The following is a 23,113-nucleotide window of genomic DNA, read 5'->3' on the forward strand; positions in this document are numbered from 1 at the left end:
ATGAGAGCAATGTGGAAGAAAGATACCTAGACAGTTCCAATAGTAGTAGGAGCAAATGGTCTTATAAAAAAGAATTTGCAGTCTTATTTAGATATGTTACCAATACATGCAACTCCATACGAACTACAGAAGGAGTCATTACTGGGCACATTGCGGGTGCTGGTTGACATCAAAGACTGAAACACTACTAATTTCATGAGCTTTAATCATACTTTGACATAGGAATGGGGTCCATTCCCGTCGTGGTATTAGAAAGGAGAAAGTAAAAGTGAATCTAACTATTTGGATGATTGGATTTTAATTCCCTTTAACATCTGTTTTCAGAGGACATGCTGCAGGTATTACAGGAGGCTAGAAAACCTACTACAAGAAAATTGCATTTTTTGAAATGGAAAAGATTTTCTATTTGGTGCTAGAAGATGAAACACAACCCTTTCAAGTGGGTGTTCCTACAATTCTTCTACAATTCTTTCTTGTGTGAGCTGCTCAACTCAAGCATGGCATTTTCTTCCATTAAAGCACATCTGTCAGTCCTCTCTGACTGAATTCCTTTATATTGACCCCCTAGCTGCACAATTTGAGGGCGAACAAATTTTGAATGACATCCTTCATATAACTCCACTAAGAAGAGCTGTTCCTCCTTCATGGGATCTGAACCACATCTTGGAAAATAGATGCTGTTACCCTTTGGGTTTGATTCCTCCCCATCTCTAAAATTCTGTGTTGCTTGTAGCTCTTATCTCAGCCAAGAGGGTTTCAGAACTGCATGTTCTTATGGCTTCTCTACCTTTTTTCATATTCCATATGGACAAGGGTAATCCTTAGAAATAACTTTTCCTTTATGCTTAAAGTAATTAATGAACTCCCACTGAACCAGTCCATTAACATTCCCACCTTTTGTGAGATGAATATTACAGAGAAGGGCACTGGTAAGGCTAATGATACTTTAAAGAAAAAGGTATTAAAATCAGTTTTTATAAAGCAAAAGGAATACAATCAAAAGATGGCCAACATTTCAACCGTAGCTCCTCTCACAATAGCTCACCAGTCAAAAGTGCAATAGAATTCAACTCCCTTAGCATCCCTAACCAAGGATTCCCCAACATCTAATCCCATCCCTGCCCAACAGCCACATATCTCCACATCCACTTTCACCTTCAGTCTTGTCCCCTCAGCCAATATAAATCTCTCTTAAGCAAACTCAAACGAAGATCTACTTCATCTGATGACCTTCCAAGCAAGTACCTTAAATTAGCAGCCACTAGCATTGTCCGGCTTGTCTCCGTCCTTATAAATAGATCAACCAGGAATCCCACATTCCCTGTCTCTGTAAAAAATCACACATTGTCCCTCTAGTCAAAGGAGGAAATTCAGCAGATATCACTAACTTTAGACTTGTTGTGGTTTTATCCCCTCCAAAATACTTGAAAAATGTATTCAAAAACAATTGCAAAACTGTCTGCTGTGGAGATGACTCCTATCTCCCACATAGCATGTCTTCTGTCCCTCCCATAGTACTAACACTGCACTTCTAAGATTTATAGATATTGTCAATAAAGCTAGAAATGAGAGCAAACTAGTTTCCTACTTATTTCTAGACAGGTCTAAAGCCTTTGACATAGTTGGTCACAGCAAACGTCTGCTTCAGATTTCCCCACTAGGTCTATCTCGGCCTACTTTTCTATGGTTTAAAAGCTATTTGTCCGATAGGTATCAGTGAAGAAAATGGCACTCCACCCCCTCTCCATACTTTGTCACCACAGGTGTACCACAAGGATCTATCCTCGGACCCCTTGTCTTTAACATTCTCACAAACACCAGCCATGCATCCACACAACAGGCCTCCCTACTATAATATGCAGATGACTTCACACTCATATGTACATCCAACAACCTGGCACATCTCCAAAGATATATATATATATATATATATATATATATATATATAATTTTTTTGCACAACCTGTCTCATGAAAAAACAAAATTTAAAATCCTCTTTCTTAATAATACAGTCATTAAAATTATTTCTCATAGCAAATTCTTGTTAGAGGATGATAATCTTAAATTTGACCTGCATATACAAAACTGCATAAAACATTAGGGATGCTTTACAGAGCCAAAACCTTCTCATCAAAGCAACTAAAACTAAACTTGCCACTACTTATCGCCTAATCTAACTACTTTATGGGTCACCCATCCTTACTAACCTCATCCAGACAGCACAAAAAGCAAAACTTAAACAATGTTGTAATTAAGTGGCTAAATTTACAAAACAATACCCCTGTCAGAACCCATACTTAATACTAATTACAAGTAAATCAATGAACTAATTAGGCATATCAAACTTTTAAAGGAAAAGAATAAAAGTTACTCACACCTGAAAGCTCAAACATAGCTAAAATGACCATCCCAGAATGTGTATTAACATTTAAACAGCTTCTATGGGACCTGACAGTATCCCTGGCTGTGTTCTACATCAACTACAGAATGAACTGGCACCTCACCTGTGTGCCCTGTTCAATCACAGCCTCATCTCAGACTTTGTCCCTACCGAATGGCGCACTGCTACAGTCATCCCTCTCCACAAAGGAGGAACAACTACAGACCCTGGGAACTATCGCCCCATTAGCATGAGGAGTCTGATAGGCAAAGCTGGACCTAATAAACAAGGATATAGGGAATCTCCAAACTCTGAATCCCACACAGTTTGGTTTCTAGAAGGGTAGATCATGCCTGCTCAACTTGGTCAACTTCGAGTCAGTCACCAAAGCTGTGGATGAAGGCAAGGTGGTTCATACAGCCTACCTTGATCTGGACAAGGCTTTTGATACCATTCCCCACTCAGGAATCATAGAAAAACTCACTAAGCTAAGCATCAACCCCTATATCACTAGGTGGTTTGCAAACTGGCTCACAGGTAGAACACACAGTGTGAAAGTAGTTTACTCCAACTCAGACTGCCGACCAGTCCCACAGGGTTTAGTCCTGGGTCCTCTCCTGTTTGGTATCTATTTCTCTGAAGTCCAGGCCAACATGAAGGGACTCTGGCTAAAAAAGTTCACAGATGATTGCAAGTTGGGAGCTATTACTAACTCCCCAAGTGATTCTGACACCCTACAGAAAGTCCACAGCAACCAACCTCAGCAGGTACAGCAAGGGCACGGCACCAAAAAGAGTATCAAAGTCCAAAAAAGTAATGCCAGCCCAAAGTGGTGTGTAAAAAATATATTTTAATGTGACATTAAACAGACCAGTATCGGCACAAATTTACATAGTCTTCCTCAGTGTAACAAAACCTCCACAAATAGCTACATGATATATACAACGGTTAATTGGTAGGAGAACGTGATTGGTCACAATTGCTCATTTAGCCCAGGGGGGAATAACCCCCCCCCCCCCAGTTTAATAATCCATTTTCTTTTTTTCAAGTTTACTATATTGTGCCAACCACCTTTGTTTCCTTTCTTACCTATGACTCTATCTATAACAGTAAATCTGAAATTGGCTGTAGGGTGATTTAAAGCATGCTTATACAGAGCACTACTTGCTTTTTTGTTTTTAATATCACTAATGTGTTCACTAATACAGAGTTTCACAGGTCTTAACGCAGAAAATGAGCAGGTAACCAAGTAAATCAACCATTCACTAGAGCAATTAGCAAAGAACTTGATATCATAGACCTGGCCAGTATTCCTGCTAGTCAACTCTTTGGTCTTATCCATCCAGATGCAGCGAGTGCAGTGCACACATGGGAAACGCCCAACCAGAGGATCCCCCATAAGTGTTGTTTGACATTGTGACTGAACATCCAAGAACACAGTTTTGTAATGAGTAAAGAATGAGCCCAATGTTCTACCTCTCCTATACCCAAAAAGGCATCTCTCTGGTAAGATATGGACAAGCCTGACATCTCCCATCAAGATACTTGATATCATAGACCTGGCCAGTATTCCTGCTAGTCAACTCTTTGGTCTTATCCATCCCGATGCAGCGAGTGCAGTGCACACATGGGAAACGCCCAACCAGAGGATCCCCCATAAGTGTTGTTTGACATTGTGACTGAACATCCAAGAACACAGTTTTGTAATGAGTAAAGAATGAGCCCAATGTTCTACCTCTCCTATACCCAAAAAGGCATCTCTCCGGTAAGATACGGACAAGCCTGACATCTCCCATCAAGATGTTCCAATTACATTGAATCACTTGTAAAAGGTTGTGTGTTACACCCATAAGTAGTAATTAATCTGATATGTGGGTCCTGGGGAGAGGTCCTAACCTTATATCTCATCAGATCATGTCTATCTAATGAAGATACCTCCCTACAAGCCATGGTAATGGTGCCACAATTGCACCCCCTTGCCCTGAATCTACCCACCAGGGCACGCCTTTGCTGTTCATAAGTCTTAGAGTCCAAGCAAATACGCTTGATTCTTATAAATTGGGATTTAGTTATGTTGCATATGATATTGGGAGGGTGGTGACGAAGCATGCAACAAGGTGTTATATTCCAGAAATTTCCGATAAACCTCTGTGTGTCTAATGTGTGATCGGGATTCCTACTGACCAGGACATCCAAAAAGGTTATCTGGTTCAGATCAAAATTGCATGCAAAATCGATGCCCCATTTGTTGCTATTGATGTAATCCAAACATTCATTTAAAAATGCAACATCAGCTCTCCATACTAACCAGCAGTCATCCAAATAACGCCAAATGTCAATCTCGGACAAATACAGATTGTGACGGGGATCATAAATCAATTGTTCTTCCAAATATGCCATAAAAAGATCGGCATATATAGGGGCAAATGAAGCCCCCATAGCAGTACCCTGCATTTGTAGATAACATCAATCCTGATAGTAGAATACATTCTTGGTTAGTACATGCTCAATTAATCCCAAAAGAAAGGTATTAAAGCCTGGTGGGTAGAGTTCTGATATTGTTAGCCAATGTTCCAATGGAACAGGCCTGCCCAGTGTGTGGTATATTAGTATATAGGGCAGAGACATCAAGGGTACATACCCAACTCAAGCCGGGTTGGTTGTTATCTTGCAGGATCTGCAGGAACTCCGTTGTGTCCTGAATCTGGGCTCTAAGTAAAGGGCAGAGATATTGGGTCAAATAAACCGATAACGGCTCAGTGAGAGATCCCCTACCCGAAACACTAGGCCTACCAGGAGGGTTCTGTAATGATTTATGGACCTTGGGTAACAAATATATATACTGTGGTTTGGGATCACTTAACCATCAAATGTTTAGAAATAGAGGTTGTAATGATCCCTTCCTCCACTGCCAAGTTCAAAAAGGCATCAATCTGTTATTTGAAGCCCCCAGTAGGATACAGGGGCATTCGCATATAATGTTATAGCAATAACCCACGCCTGGGTGGGGGTAATGCTGGATTTACCTACGGTTGGCGTGGTTTGGTCACGAGGGCGAAGCCCGAGTGGTCAGACAAAGCCAACAGTGGGTAAATCCAGCATTACCCACACCCAGAAGTGGGTTATTGCTATTATACAATGACATTATTTAAGAAAAAAAATAATTACTTTTCTTAAATAATGGCATTGTAAAATGCCTCCTTGCTGTCCTTCCACAGCTGTCTGGTATTCTGCGGCAGTTCTAATGTACTGCGCATGCGTATGCCTACGCAGTACATCAGAACTGTGGGCAAAAGCAATGGAGAAAGCAAGATCTCCATTGCTTTTTACTGTTTCGCTATGTTAAATGGGTTTAACATAGTGAGACAGCTTTAAAAAAAGCAACGGAGATCTCCGTTGCTTATTTTAAAGCTGTCTCGCTATGTTAAACCCATTTAACATAGCGAGACAGCTTTAAAAAAAAAAAGCAACGGAGAAAGCAATATCTCTGTTGTTTTTTAAACACTGTCTCGCTATGTTAAAGGAGTTTAACATAGCGAGACAGTGTTTTAAAAAAGACTTATACTAATGAAAAAAGTCCGGGCGACCGGACCTTTTTCCATTAGTATAAGTCGATTTACAACGTGCACGCTGACCAATCAGCGTGCACGTTTTGGAGTATTAATGGGGGGGTCATGATATAATGTTTATTATTCAATTGCCTCTTTGCTTCTTTATCATAATTGGCCCAGTCCATTACCACTACAGCACCCCTTTTGTCAGCCGGTATGATGACCAAATTCTTGTTAGACTTAAGCTGTGTTAGGGCCTCCTATGGTATCTTTGAGAGATTATGGGACTTGCTAACCATATCAGAATAATGGAGATGTAGATCTTTGAGAACACTGTGGAGAAAAAGATGAAAAGTGGGGTTCATTGGAGGCATAAAATTAGACCTGTGGAAATGAAATGTTGAATTATCAGACTCATGATCATGTTAGTCAAAAAACAATTTCATATTCAGAGTTCGGCAAAAAGAATTCACATAATCAGCAAGAACCTTCAGGGACAAAGAATGCAGGGACAAAATTCAATCCTTTATTAAGTAATTCTGTTTGAGTTGGAGTTAAAACATGTGAAGAAATGTTAAGGACATTACTAAATTCGATTACTTGTTGGTCACGATTTGTAATAGTGTCACCACATTGGCTATTCTTGTGGTGTTTCTGCCCTGCCCTATATCTCCTGACCCTAAAGGTGTGTCAGAGTTGCTGCATTTCGTTATGGGAGAAGACAATGCTAGTGGTGCTTCTGAATCTATCATGGAGGATGATTCCTCCCCCGAAGTGCTACCAAAATAAGGAGCATTCTTCTTCAGGATTGACCTTGGCCTTTTTCTCTTACTGGGTTTAGATTCAGTGTTAACAAATTTGACACTTTTGTGGGGTCCAAATGGTCTCCCCCTATCATAGTCTGCTTGGTCTCGATTAAACTTGTGTATTTTCCTGTCTCTGAGTTGACCCTCCAAAGTCAATAGTTCCTGACTTAACTGCTGTAAGCAGGTTTGATAACAGGTGTGACTGCAACCAAACCAAAGGGTATCACGCACGTGGGACTGGCGTGCATGGTCCAAAGAAAACAGAAACCCAGAAAACCAAAACGGACCAGCACATATAGGATGTAAAATGATGATTTATTGCTTCAATCAATAAATATATCAGCAATAGTAAAAACTATGCTGAATAAGCAAACCGGTTTCGGCTAATGTTAGCCTTTCTCAATGCCAAATATCCATAAAAGTGAATGACAAAATTCCACCATTTTGAAACATATTTATAGTCCCTCTCTTAAAGAGATATAGCCCAATTGTGAAAAATTGAATGTCTTCACAATACATGTTCTGAAAACCAATACAAATTTTAAACAAAAATAAATATAAATATATCCCATCCAGAAAATCTGGCAGATATAAAACATTTACTCCAAACAAATTATGGTGTATAACAAATGTAACACCAAGCAAATAACCTGCCATTATGAATACATTTCCACTAACAATACATACATGGCTGGAATATATTCTTTAATATTAATAATACCACCCATGATAAATATTATAATAATACATATAGCATGGTTATTTGCATATCAAAGAAATTGGAAATAAAAATATATTTTAAACTTAATAAGTTGGTTCTAATGTATTCAATCCTGGCCTAAAAAGACCCCCTAACCTAATAATCCATTTGTTCTCCATATCATTGAGTTTCTTATGCCATCCTGCTTTAAATTTACGATGTAAAATAATTCTATCTATGATGATAAATGTGAAATTAGCAGAAGGGTGTTCAAGGGTATGTTTATACAAAGCGTTGGTCATACGTTTATTCCTAATAGCACTCATGTGTTCACAAACTCTCAATTTGACAGACCTAGAGGTCTGTCCCACATAAAATGCGGAGCAATTACAAGTGGCCAAATATATAGCCCAATCAGAACTGCAATTAGCAAATATCCTGATCTCAAAAACCTGAGATGTGTTTTTACTAGAAAACTCACGAGTTTTGGGCATGTGTTTACAAAAAGAACAATGGCCACATGGAAAACTCCCTTTAAGTGTTTCTCCCTCTAAAGTGGTCTGTAATGAGTTATGTGAAGTATATCTCTTGTAATGAGTTAGAAAAGAATTTAAATTTCTACCTCTTCGGTAAGAGAAAGAGCATTGTTGAGGTAATATACGGTTCAGGATTTCATGTGAGCGTAAAATGTCCCAATGTTGGTTAATTATATCAACAAATCGATTGGTATTAGCCCCATATGTAGTGACTAACCTCAGAGTGGACTTGTTCCGTGATCCAAACCTGAACTGTTGTTTAGATTTATATTGTAATAAATCAGAACGTGATAAATTGTTAACTGTCTTCAAAGATTTGGAAATGGTGTATTTTTTATATCCACGATCAACAAATCTATTGACAAGGTCATCACAAAAATTAGAGCCATCCTCTGGAGAAGAACATATTCTTTTCATTCTCATGAATTGAGATTTAGGGATGTTGTGGATGATGTGGCGTGGATGACAACTATCAGCATGTAGCAGAGTGTTATACTGAGGAAATTTCCTATAAACCGACGTGGCTAAAGTTTGATCCTCAAGTCTAGTAACCAAAACATCCAAAAACACAATGCTACCATATTCTATATTGGCTGAAAATCGAATTCCAAAGGTATTGTCATTTAGATAGTCCACAAAGTTAGAAAGTTGTTCCGTGTTTCCACGCCACACCATCCAACAATCATCCAGATATCTTCTCCAAATATCTAGAAATGGCAGAAAGGTATTGTGTTGTGTATCATATATATATATCGCCTCAAAATAACCCATGAAAAGATCCGCGTATATGGGGGCAAATGAAGCCCCCATTGCTGTGCCATTAATTTGCCAATAGGCTTTGCCATTGTAGTAAAAAATGTTTTTACACAGTACAAATTCAGTCAGTTTAGTCAAAAAATTATTGAATTCAGTAGAATATAGTTTAGATTTATAAAGCCAGTATGAAACAGCTAAGATACCTAATTCATGTGGTATGCTAGTATATAATGAGGCTACATCAAGAGTACACAACCACCACGAGGATTCTAGTTGTGAGTCTTGAACAATATTGAGAAACTCAGTTGTATCCTGTATACGCGATCGAATATGTTTCAATAATGGTTTTAAATATTCTGTGAGGAAGGCGGATAAAGGTTCAGTTAAAGAACCACGCCCAGAAACAATGGGCCTGCCTGGGGGGTTTTGGGCATCCTTGTGAATTTTAGGTAACAAATACAGGTATTGGGGAATAGGTTCCTCCACCTGTAACTGCTTAGCTACCTGTTCAGTAATCACCCCCTGAGTAATAGACACTTCCAAAAACCTATCAATTTCAGCCTTAAAACGTGAAGTAGGATCAACATTTGACTGTCTGTAATAACTAGAGTCAGATAGTTGTCAAAGAGCCTCATTAGTATAAGCTTGATGATCCATTACCACAATGGCACCTCCTTTGTCAGCCATCGTAATGACTAACTGATGATTATTTTTGAGATCTAACAAGGCCTGTCTTTCCATGGGAGATAAATTGTTGAATTGTGGTTGATATACATTAGCATAATGTAACTCCTTCATGATACATTCCCTGAAAATAGAAACATGTTTGTTCATTGGAGCGACAAAAGTGGATTTTCTAAATCTAAATTCTGTTGATCTTTGAGAATCATTCTTGTCTGAGAAAAATATTTTAAGATTGAGTAGTCTACAAAAATTATTAACATCATTTAGTAAATCATGTTCAGAAACCACAGAACTTGGGACAAAGTTCAATCCTTTATTTAAAAGTGTAATCTGAGCAGGGGAAAGAACAGTCGAAGAAATATTGTGAACATTGTTAGTTATTGTATCATTTGTTTCAACAGATTCTGTAAAGTTGGGGTGTTTGAACCTAGATCTGTGTTTTCTGCCCCCCCTCCTCCTACCCTTTGATCTAAAGGGGGCATCTGTCTTCTTTTCGCCACTGGGGACGCCTGGCGTGAGGACACTTCTCCATCAGTGGTAGAGGAAGTTTCTTCCTCAGAAGTGAAATCTGAAGAAATATGTTGGTGTCTAAGAATAGACCTAGGTCTTTTTTTATTATTGTTACCCCTCTGGGTTGTTTTTGGTTCACTGAATCTGACTGTTTTCTGACTAATAAAAGGTTTCCCTTTTTCATAGTCCATAAGATCACGCTGAAATTTATTAATCTTTCTTTTCATCAATTGTTTTTCAAGAATGGACAAATCCTTAGCCAAATTGGAGACATGCTGGGAATAATACTGCTGCTTGTTAAATTGTTCAGCCTCCATACACAAACTTTGAATATCTGACAGATTAGCAGTAATTATTCTGTCATAATATTTTAGCAAACATCCTACAAAAAGCATGGAGGCTGAATGTTGTGCTTCAGCCCAATCCTTGGATAACTCATTGTCATTACTTCCCTTTTTTTTGAGGTTGAGCCTCATTTATTAAGTATGGAGATACTGGTTGAGACGAATGTCATTCCAGTCATTATATTCGAGCCTGTGATACTAATTCAACCCTTTGTCATACTTATTAATATAGGTTTTTAATATAATAGATTGGTAGTGTGGGTGTTTTGACTACAACATTCCAGACTTGTTTACACAATATTTCTCTTAATAAGAAATAGATTGCATTTATATTATTTCTGTTTGTGGCTGCTTCAGAAATTTCATAGTATTGTGTTTTTGTATCTTATTGGATTTTTGAATTATCCAAACATGGATCTAAACGAAATTTTACATGGATTAGCAGCTGATAAGGATAATCTTGAGATGTTTGGCCTGACTACTAATGCCAGTTCACATATGTCCGATTCTACAATTAATGATGAACAAAAATGTAGCTATACTTTTACTAAATTAGGGAGACAGATGAAGATCTTGCAAACTAATGTTTGGCATATGAAGCTGTTCAAGGCTTATCAAGCTAAGGACATAACACCAAGGGGGTTGAGGGTACGGCTACAACCTTTGGTGGCACATATTGACAATGAGTTATCCAAAGATTGGGCTGAAGCACAACATTCAGCCTCCATGCTTTTTGTAGGATGTTTGCTAAAATATTATGACAGAATAATTACTGCTAATCTGTCAGATATTCAAAGTTTGTGTATGGAGGCTGAACAATTTAACAAGCAGCAGTATTATTCCCAGCATGTCTCCAATTTGGCTAAGGATTTGTCCATTCTTGAAAAACAATTGATGAAAAGAAAGATTAATAAATTTCAGCGTGATCTTATGGACTATGAAAAAGGGAAACCTTTTATTAGTCAGAAAACAGTCAGATTCAGTGAACCAAAAACAACCCAGAGGGGTAACAATAATAAAAAAAGACCTAGGTCCATTCTTAGACACCAACATATTTCTTCAGATTTCACTTCTGAGGAAGAAACTTCTTCTACCACTGATGGAGAAGTGTCCTCACGCCAGGCGTCCCCAGTGGCGAAAAGAAGACAGATGCCCCCTTTAGATCAAAGGGTAGGAGGAGGGGGGGCAGAAAACACAGATCTAGGTTCAAACACCCCAACTTTACAGAATCTGTTGAAACAAATGATACAATAACTAACAATGTTCACAATATTTCTTCGACTGTTCTTTCCCCTGCTCAGATTACACTTTTAAATAAAGGATTGAACTTTGTCCCAAGTTCTGTGGTTTCTGAACATGATTTACTAAATGATGTTAATAATTTTTGTAGACTACTCAATCTTAAAATATTTTTCTCAGACAAGAATGATTCTCAAAGATCAACAGAATTTAGATTTAGAAAATCCACTTTTGTCGCTCCAATGAACAAACATGTTTCTATTTTCAGGGAATGTATCATGAAGGAGTTACATTATGCTAATGTATATCAACCACAATTCAACAATTTATCTCCCATGGAAAGACAGGCCTTGTTAGATCTCAAAAATAATCATCAGTTAGTCATTACGATGGCTGACAAAGGAGGTGCCATTGTGGTAATGGATCATCAAGCTTATACTAATGAGGCTCTTCGACAACTATCTGACTCTAGTTATTACAGACAGTTAAATGTTGATCCTACTTCACGTTTTAAGGCTGAAATTGATAGGTTTTTGGAAGTGTCTATTACTCAGGGGGTGATTACTGAACAGGTAGCTAAGCAGTTACAGGTGGAGGAACCTGTTCCCCAATACCTGTATTTGTTACCTAAAATTCACAAGGATGCCCAAAACCCCCCAGGCAGGCCCATTGTTTCTGGGCGTGGTTCTTTAACTGAACCTTTATCCGCCTTCCTCACAGAATATTTAAAACCATTATTGAAACATATTCGATCAGATACAGGATACAACTGAGTTTCTCAATATTGTTCAAGACTCACAACTAGAATCCTCGTGGTGGTTGTGCACTCTTGATGTAACCTCATTATATACTAGCATACCACATGAAGTAGGTAGCTTGGCTGTTTCATACTGGCTTTATAAATCTAAACTATATTCTACTGAATTCAATAATTTTTTGACTAAACTGACTGAATTTGTACTGTGTAAAAACATTTTTTACTACAATGGCAAAGCCTATTGGCAAATTAATGGCACAGCAATGGGGGCTTCATTTGCCCCCATATACGCTGATCTTTTCATGGGTTATTTTGAGGCGATATGATACACAACACAATATCTTTCTGCCACTTCTAGATATTTGGAGAAGATATCTGGATGATTGTTGGATGGTGTGGCGTGGAAACACGGAACAACTTTATAACTTTGTGGACTATCTAAATGACAATACCTTTGGAATTCGATTTTCAGCCAATATAGAATATGGTAGCATTGTGTTTTTGGATGTTTTGGTTACTAGACTTGAGGATCAAACTTTAGCCACGTCGGTTTATAGGAAATTTCCTCAGTATAACACTCTGCTACATGCTGATAGTTGTCATCCACGCCACATCATCCACAACATCCCTAAATCTCAATTCATGAGAATGAAAAGAATATGTTCTTCTCCAGAGGATGGCTCTAATTTTTGTGATGACCTTGTCAATAGATTTGTTGATCGTGGATATAAAAAATACACCATTTCCAACTCTTTGAAGACAGTTAACAATTTATCACGTTCTGATTTATTACAATATAAATCTAAACAACAGTTCAGGTTTGGATCACGGAACAAGTCCACTCTGAGGTTAGTCACTACATATGGGGCTAATACCAATCGATTTGTTGATATAATTAACCAACATTGGGACATTTTACGCTCACATGAAATCCTGAACCGTATATTACCTCAACAATGCTCTTTCTCTTACCGAAGAGGTAGAAATTTAAATTCTTTTCTAACTCATTACAAGAGATATACTTCACATAACTCATTACAGACCACTTTAGAGGGAGAAACACTTAAAGGGAGTTTTCCATGTGGCCATTGTTCTTTTTGTAAACACATGCCCAAAACTCGTGAGTTTTCTAGTAAAAACACATCTCAGGTTTTTGAGATCAGGATATTTGCTAATTGCAGTTCTGATTGGGCTATATATTTGGCCACTTGTAATTGCTCCGCATTTTATGTGGGACAGACCTCTAGGTCTGTCAAATTGAGAGTTTGTGAACACATGAGTGCTATTAGGAATAAACGTATGACCAACGCTTTGTATAAACATACCCTTGAACACCCTTCTGCTAATTTCACATTTATCATCATAGATAGAATTATTTTACATCGTAAATTTAAAGCAGGATGGCATAAGAAACTCAATGATATGGAGAACAAATGGATTATTAGGTTAGGGTCTTTTAGGCCAGGATTGAATACATTAGAACCAACTTATTAAGTTTAAAATATATTTTTATTTCCAATTTCTTTGATATGCAAATAACCATGCTATATGTATTATTATAATATTTATCATGGGTGGTATTATTAATATTAAAGAATATATTCCAGCCATGTATGTATTGTTAGTGGAAATGTATTCATAATGGCAGGTTATTTGCTTGGTGTTACATTTGTTATACACCATAATTTGTTTGGAGTAAATGTTTTATATCTGCCAGATTTTCTGGATGGGATATATTTATATTTATTTTTGTTTAAAATTTGTATTGGTTTTCAGAACATGTATTGTGAAGACATTCAATTTTTCACAATTGGGCTATATCTCTTTAAGAGAGGGACTATAAATATGTTTCAAAATGGTGGAATTTTGTCATTCACTTTTATGGATATTTGGCATTGAGAAAGGCTAACATTAGCCGAAACCGGTTTGCTTATTCAGCATAGTTTTTACTATTGCTGATATATTTATTGATTGAAGCAATAAATCATCATTTTACATCCTATATGTGCTGGTCCGTTTTGGTTTTCTTGATAACAGGTGTGCCCGTCAAACAATTTGGTATCTTCATACAGTTTGGTAACCTCAATAAATTTGGAATCAATACATCTGTTATAATAGGCCGGTAAGGCCTCCACAAACCCCATGGATGCTTGTTGTTGAACCGCTAACCATTGTTGATCCAATTCATGGTCTATCTCAGAAACTAAGGGTTCTATACGTACCCGAAGTCCACTAGGACATATATTACTCACCCTGTATGCTTTGAATAGGCGAAGATGCCACACATTAGTGTGCATAGTCCTCATACTTTTGGACAATTTAGCAAACACATCATAGCAAGATGGTTTGGATTCAGCCCTGTCCAAGGGATCCTCAGGAACTTTAGTCCCTAAACTGAATATACCAATATAATCCCTGTCAGATGACAGACCTTTGAGGAGTTGACCCAAATCCATACTCATCCAAAATACTAAAAAAAATATACTAAAAAACTATAGATTGGGGCAATTTTGTTTCGGGACTGACAGAATGACAGCAAGTGTATAAATTATGTCCAAAAGACACTTCAAAATAAATAAGCCATAGGAATCGTTATTAAACAGATGCAAACCAAACCACAAGGACACAAAAACGGTTCCAAGTACCCCAACTAAACCATCCAGTGTGTAACAAATTACTTAAACCAAAGACCTGAGGAACAGTAATAGCCCCTCCCCTTGTTAGACAATAATTCAATGCCCCAAATAAGGCAAATGATGGTGCTACATGCCCCCAAAGAAGACTAAATCCTAATATTGGACTGCAAGAGGGGGGACAATGATAGCCACCAACAGAATAATTCAGTAACTGCAAAAATTGGGTAGTGCTACGTACCTCAGCACACTAATCCAAAAACATACACCAATACTGGTCTAGAGATAGAAAGCCAAAATACATGAGAATTCACTCCACCTATTCAAAGATCCTATCTAACCATGAGTGTGTCCAGGTGATTGGGTAAGCAGACCAGTATAACTTAAGGCTTAAAACAATTAACAGTTGCTGTCAAAAGCAGACACAGAAACCCATATCCCAATAGAATATTGTTGTATAGTTGAAAAACATATATAGATATTAGAAACAGGGTGAAAAACTGTCAATCCACCCAAAAATATACCATCATTCCAATTGCCCACAAGTGACCACGATTATAATAAGGAATGGGACCGCTGATCCTTAGTATAGCAGAGAAAGGCCCAAAAGAATTGCCTACGGTCAACCCTGTCAAATCAAATCATAATAATTATATCTAATACCAGATTCCAAATGTACCTAACCCTTGGTATATTTATGGAGTAAATCACTAACTTACAATATGCAAGACACTTCCCAAAGTATATAACTATAAATTAGGCTAAATAGATAATGTAATAAAGTTGCATAAAGAACAACCTGAAGTACTTAATAATATATGCGCCGTACAGGGTTTCTAAAATAAGTCTACAATACTGACATACAAGGACCAGGAAAAAATACAGAATTCTGTATTGTTTAGCAATGAGTCTTTCAGAACAAAACATTCCCCAGGCTAAATAAAGTATATAAAAGTCATATAAAGTGTGTATAGTCACTCTGCTTCTGTAAAAAAGATGGCGTCCAAAACACAAACTCCTGCAGAGAGAGTAATGGTATCCATTGCATTCAGTAGGCATCCTCAAATGGGTCTGAATTCAAACCACAATGTAAAGACCAAACCAAATGAAGACCAATCCGAGCAATGGTCCCCTAGTTTATGCACAAATATATGGCTGCAGTCAATCGCGAGTTCAGAGATAATGAAAACAGGAACTGTTACATAAAAAAAGGCAAACAAGTAATCCAAAACACTTCTGAGATGTATAGCAATCCTGATCCCAGTTAGCACAGTGCAGTCCATAAAGCATAGTCCTCAATATATGGCGGCCAAAAGCATCAATGACTTGTGGATAGGCTACAATTCCCCCTAAGGATGTACTCCCATCCAAAGCAAAAACTACAGTGACAACCAAAATGTGAATGCGAGAACACAAACTGAGACTCCAGGGTGTAAATCCATAAATAAATACAACCTCCAGCCAATAAGTCCGTTAGCAAACGCTGAATAAACAAACTAAAGAAAAATAGTTAAAATAAACCAGTAAACTGTTTGAGTAGATCAAAAACAGCACGAGTGTCATAGCTGCTCCCACACCACACTCCAATAGCCGAGATACCAAAATCATCAATGACTTGTGGATAGGCTGGAATTCCCCCAAGGATGTACTCCCATCCAAAGCAAAAAATGCAGTGACGACCAAACTGTGAATGTGATAGCGCAAACTGAGACTCCAGGGTGTAAATCCACAAATAAACACAGCCTCCAGCCAATAAGTCCATTAGCAAAACACTGAATAAGCAAACTAAAGAAAAATAGTTAAAGATAAGCCAGTAAACTGTTAAAGTAAATCCAAAAACAGCACGAGTGTCGTAGCTGCTCCCACACCACACACCAACAGCCAAGATACCAAAATCAACGTCAACAGCAACCAACCTCAGCAAGGGCAAGGGCATGGCACCAAAAAGAGTATCAAAGTCCAAAAATGTAATGCCAGCCCAAAGTGGTGTGTAAAAAAATATATTTTAATGTGACATTAAACAGACCGGTTTCAGCACAAATTTACATAGCCTTCCTCAGTGTAACAAAACTTCCACAAATAGCCACATGATATATACAACAGTTAATTGGTAGGAGAGCGTGATTGGTCAAAATACCTCATTTAGCCCAACAGAGTAGTGCTCTGTATAAGCATGTTTTAAATCACCCTACAGCCAGTTTCAGATTTACTGTTATTGATAGTCATTGGTAAGAAAGGGAACAAAGTTGGTTGGTACAGTATATTAAACTTGAAAGAAAGAAAATGGATTATTAAATTGGGGGGGGGGGTTATTTCCCCCCTGGGCTAAATGAGTAATTGTGACCAATCACGTTCTCCTACCAATAAACTGTGGGTGGGAAGTAGCTAGAGTAGTGAGTGGAGAACAGTTCATATAAATGTATTGGTATGGAGGGGTGGCTGGAGAACTGGGGCCGGAGGGGATCGATGCTGTCTATAGTTCCCACACCAGTAGGAGATAATCGATACTCCTACTGGTTAGTGTGAATAGAACAGAAGCTGTCAGTTATCACACTGGTATCTGATTTAGACATTTCTTCTGTCTTTAAAACTTATTTAAAAATAGAGAAAGACACTCCTTTACAAAACTACTGTATAAAGTAGTGTAGAGTTGTGTCTCCGAAGCCTGAGGAAGGTTGCTGCTCAGTGCTGCCATTTTATACTGTAAGCAGTATTAGTATCTCAGTTTACTTCGGGGGTATGCATGGATGCTCATTAGGGGATGTGAAAAAAATTAGAAGGCTAGAAATTTTAGAAGTAAGCATGGAGAAGTTTATTCCTGTACTTGGCACTCCAGTGCAGCACATAAAACATTTTTTCCCAATTATTTGGTGGCAGGCACTTATTACAGGAGAAAGGTTTCTCACAGAAATATGTTCACATATAATAACATGCACTGCCACTGTTGAAGTTTCTGGTCAGCTAGGGTATGGGACGTGTGTGGATATAAATTACTCCATCCTCCTTTCATCTGTGCATGGTAACATTGTAATTTTATTTGCAAATCTGTTTTACTCCCATCCGTAGTGATTGTGCTACAATATGACATGGGAATTTAGTTACTTCAACCAACTAACAAATCACACAATGGATGTAATTTTTATTACAAGCTACTGTGAGTGATTTCATTTGTCCTTAGCTTTTCTGTCTTTGTGAGGCAGTTCAGTGTTGCCCTACTTTTTATGTACACATTGTGGTAGCCACAGTAGCAGTGTGATTGCAGATCTGTGTTACAGAAAAGCAGTGTGTGCATTGTGATGTTTTAAACAGTTTTAAATGTGTTGCCAGCTGCTATTTTGATGAACTGCATACATCTCACATTTTGATCTGTCTTTTATCATTTCCCATGGTCATTAAACCAAGTATTCTATGCAAGCTGATACTTTTAAAGGTATTTTGTCTGTAATTCTTTTTGTCTTTATAGCCAGCAATGTCAGAACATGGTCTTCTAACAACAGTGGCTTATAAAATGGGACGTGACAAGCCTGCGTTCTATGCACTTGAAGTAAGTATTGCAACTGGTTTTAACCATTCTGGGTTATTTAGCTATTTGACACAAACTATTTAATACACTTATATGTGAGACTGTGTGGGCCTGATTCTTGTGAGACAGTGTGTGGGCCTGATTCTTGTGAGACAGTGTGTGGGCCTGATTCTTGTGAGACAGTGTGTGGGCCTGATTCTTGTGAGACAGTGTGTGGGCCTGATTCTTTCACATACATGTATGCTGTAGTACTGTGACAGTTTATCTTAATTTTACTGCTTAGCTACTGTCAGCAGTGAACCTGACCTACCTCATCAGTGAGTGTGTATTCATATTACGTCTTTCTCCTTTACATGGTGTTTTCTACTCTATATCAGGGTACGTTGTTGATTCTGAATTTTTACACAATAGTAATAACGATAATTGTGCTTGTTGAAGCTGCACTGTGGTTGTCACTCACATTGCATAATCCAGCTTCTAACAGTTAAAACATTCTGTCCATTTTGACCAAGACTTCAGAGAAGCAGGCAGTAAGGATGCTTCACCTGCTGTTTGAATTTCTGTGAAATATGTTTAGAGAGTTTTAAGTAAAGCATTTCAGTGTGGTAATAAGAGTAGGATGTTTTAAAGAATTTCTAGTCATGTCTCTGTTCCAAGTTCATAGTAAGTACTTGACTATCTGCACTTGTGGGCCTTTTTAAGCCTAGCCAGTTTCTCTTTGTTTTGCTCAAAATAGCCTATCCCATTTGGTTATAGATTGGATTTACCCATCCCATGGTCAATAATTATATATTACCCCTAATGAGAATAACTGGGATCATACCACAGATAATTTGAGGAAACACATGCATGGGGAAAACGCATTTAGGATTTGCCTAGGGTAGATGCGTTTCCCATCCATAGATCTAAGTTGCTGTTGAAGATGAGCAGGGATGAACTTTGTTTTATGTGGATGTATCACGTAGCATCAGTAGGTGAAAGCATTCTCCATCTGTTCTGAATCCAGAGTTTGCATACTAACATAAATTACTTCAGAGACAATGTCTCAGTAGGAATATGGTTTTAGTAACACATTTTCTATCTTATGTCTGGCAGAGTTAGAGATGAAACATTTTGTGAGAGGGTAGGAAAAATGTGGGTCTTTGTGTGGTGTGTGAGTCCTCGGAGAACTGCGGCTAACATAGCTGCTTAGCAATGTTAAAACTTTTGTTACTTTGTATCTGTTTATTTGCCAATGCTTAATTGTTCTCTAGATTTTGATTCTCTCAGAATTTCTTTGCTTTGGATCTGGAATTTCAACAAGATATGTCAAGATTTCCTGGTGTATGGAAGTAAAACTATCTTTGAGGCCATTGTTTTCTTCTATTTAATTTATTTTTTTATGTAAGTTGGAAGGCAAAACAATACTAATTATTCCTAACAGAAGGGTGTCTTGTTGAAGTACTGTTGGTGTGAAGTTGTAGTTAATTCAGGCAGGAATCTACCAGATGCTTTTCCAATTTTAAACATTGTCAGCATTCCAAATATGTTATGGAATGTTGCTTTGGAAAACTGATAATAATGCTGTCATGTTTGAAACTTAAAAAGATATTATTGAAGCCTGACATCTTGATTGCTTTTACTGTAAAAAATAAGTTGAACTGTACTGTCCTTATGTCCACAGCACAGCTATAGTAAAGAAAAAGAATTATTCTGATTGTGAAATGTTTGAAGACAATATGGAAGAGTAGACATTGTCCCTTCTTCAGCTGATTTAAGCTTCAGTACCTTTGTGGTACTCATGCCAAAACATGTTTGATTTAGTAAAGATAGTTTGAAGGAGAGACAGATGTTTTATAACATTATTGGCGCTTTTCTGTGATAGCATTCTAAGCAACCTTTGCTTTCAGAAAGCTTGAGAAATGGTGTCAGTTACTCCTGACAACATTCTCCAAAGTTTTAAGAGTTTGGAAAGGTGTTATCCTTTGTGGAAGGAATCTAATTGTCAGTTTAATTCATTGTGTCTGACATGGGCCAGTTGAACATGACCGCTACGGAAAAGACTAAAAAATGCATATCACTGGCTTTTCCATTCCTTACAACAGAGTGTAAGGTTTATCAGAATCTTTAATTCAGAAATTCGTATGTCAGAAGACATTTAATCTTCTAGTAACATGACTAAAAAGTTTTACATCTGTTAATGTTTAGGGTAAATTACAATCAAGGGCTAGATTAAGTTGATTTTGCATTCTGGTTAGGTTTTGAAAGTACAATTTTTCAGAGTTTGATTACTGCTTCTATGTTTCTTATCATATGTTTAAGACAATTCATTATTTTTCATATTATGCTTTAAAATGTGATTCTTCTGTTATGACTAGAATGCAGTTACAGTTAAAGGATCAATTTTAACATGAAACAATTATTTGTAAAAGTAGCTGTTTAGTTGGTGTTCATTCTGATACTGGTAGAGATACATTGAGATGTAGTTTAGTTAAAGGAAAAAAACAAGACAAGTTGTCTTAGTAGTTTTGTATATAATTTCTGACCCTTCTTTCAGTTATTGAAATGAAATTAAGAATTAGAATTTTCTTAACAGTTTAAAAACTTGGTCTAAGAATAATTGCCTTAAGGAGAATTTTGACAAAACTACTGTTAAGTATATGACATTTATGGGAAAGTAATATAGAGCTATTTTTTCTGGAAATATAATATTGTAAGTTTTATACCAGATGTAGGTCTGCTGTAATCCAAGCATATAAAGGGCAAATATGCTGTGCAGCTGGAATATGATTAGGGAGTAACTTGGATCTATGGCCAGAAGAAACCCTGCAGAATTGTTAGTTTCTGAAATTTAGTAACAACACGTGTCAATATAGTACAAAAAGTATCAGCAGAACAATCGAGAAAATACAGCACATGTTTACAAAAGGAGTTTTGGACATGACAGAACTTTAGTACTTGAAGAAACTAAGGCAAGTATGCTTGCATTTTATTAGACACAGAAGATTAAAGGAGACTTAAGAGGTCCTTGAGGGTACATTCTCATTTGAATGTGTAGGATTAAGATTAGTTTATGACTTATGCTAAACAGAGAAGTTAGCATTAGCACTATTCACAAGAGAAAAAAATAAATGAGTGGTTTTGTTTAAGGGTTATACATGAAAGGCCTTACTATGATATTTTAGAGTTGTGTGAATTTACTGAGCATAAGCTGGTCTTGTACATGGAAATGGGCCGCTCCAGTTGCAGAGAAGGTTAGAGAACTAATGGTTTAGACACATGTGCAAGAAAGTAAACAATGATCTGGTGAATAAGATTTGGGAAAGACATGAAGAAGACGATGAAATGACATCCAGCAAAGAGATGGATGGATTGCATGAGAGATGTTCTGCGACAGTCATTACCATTATAGAAGTAGGACATTGGTACTGAAACGAGAAAGATGGCGATAGCTGACATGATATCTCAACCCCATGTAAACATTTGAAAAAGAGGAATAAAATAATCAAAGCTATATAGCACATCCACAGATTTTAAGAGATAGTAAACAATTTTTAATTGATCTTTATGAATACTTGAAACCTTTGCCACAAGACAGTTCATTCTATTTTGTAACTTTAGATGTTACAAGTTTATTTACAGTCATACTGAATGAGCTTGGTGTGGATACTGTCAATGGAACATTCATTCTGGTATGGACTCCAGACAGATAGACTTGATATGTCTATTTTTGGAAACAGTTTTAGAGAACAATGTTTTCATGTTTTGTGAGAAAATCTATTCCCAGTGTGATGGTGTTGCAATGGGAACACCATGCGCAAATAGTTACGCAAACATTGTGATGGCCCACTGGGAAGAGAGAATATTGTTCAATATAGATAGTTTCAAGAGATCAGTATGTTTCTATCGTAGATTTGTAGATTTATTCTTAATTTGGAATAATGATGAATGTTCATTGTTACAATTTTATGAAGAAATTAATACACTGTCTTCATTTTTAAAGTTTACTATGGATTATTCTACCATAGGTATCTCTTTTCTTGATATCAACATTAGTAGATTTGACAATGGTTTAGTGAACACTGGGGTACACAGAAAAGCATGCTTTTGTAACTCGTTACTTCATAGAACAAGTATGCACCCGAGTTATGTCTTTAGAAATGTGGTTAAAGGTCAGGCTATAAGAGCCTCAAGATTAAATCCCTTGGAATCAGGATATGCTCAGGAATCAGAAGAGTTGAAGCATAGGCTATTAGTCAGGGGATATAGTACTAGAGACATTGATACAGCAATTAGTAATGTGGCATCTCTTAGATCTACCATAGCTTGTCCCTACTTTTCTGATAATTTATTCAATAATAAAAGCAATGCAATGGAGGAACCATCAACAGTTAGTGTTAGCCCATTATACTTCAGATATTTCTTCAATTATAGGGATTTTCAAGAAACATTGGGACATTTTACTTTTATATGATAATATCAGAAATATAGTAGGGGAAGAACCTAGGTTTATATTCAAGAATAGAAGCAATCTTAAGCAAATACTCTGTCGTTCCAATTGCATATCTGGATCCATTAAGACAGATGAACAGTCAGGAACTAAACCCTGTTTCAGATGTAACCAATGTGATTTTATAGATAAAGCCAGAGTATTCGTACATCCCACTACACATGTAGTGCATACTTTGAATGTCACAGCCAATTGCCAGACACGT

General features: G+C 37.2%; 1 protein-coding gene across 3 annotated transcripts in view; it reads left to right on the plus strand.

The window, feature by feature from the left end:
* The window catches only part of GK (glycerol kinase), a 609,816-nt gene that overhangs the window by 394,658 nt on the left and 192,045 nt on the right, over window positions 1-23,113 (plus strand). For all 3 annotated transcript variants that reach the window (XM_044072382.1, XM_044072384.1, XM_044072383.1), the window contains one exon: window positions 18,360-18,440. In XM_044072382.1, the coding sequence (XP_043928317.1) occupies window positions 18,360-18,440 (81 nt within the window). The remainder of the gene's footprint in view (window positions 1-18,359; window positions 18,441-23,113) is intronic.

Source organism: Protopterus annectens, chromosome 5.part0 (assembly GCF_019279795.1).
Source record: "Protopterus annectens isolate FY-2018-M chromosome 5.part0, PAN1.0, whole genome shotgun sequence".
Lineage (NCBI taxonomy): Eukaryota > Metazoa > Chordata > Ceratodontiformes > Protopteridae > Protopterus > Protopterus annectens.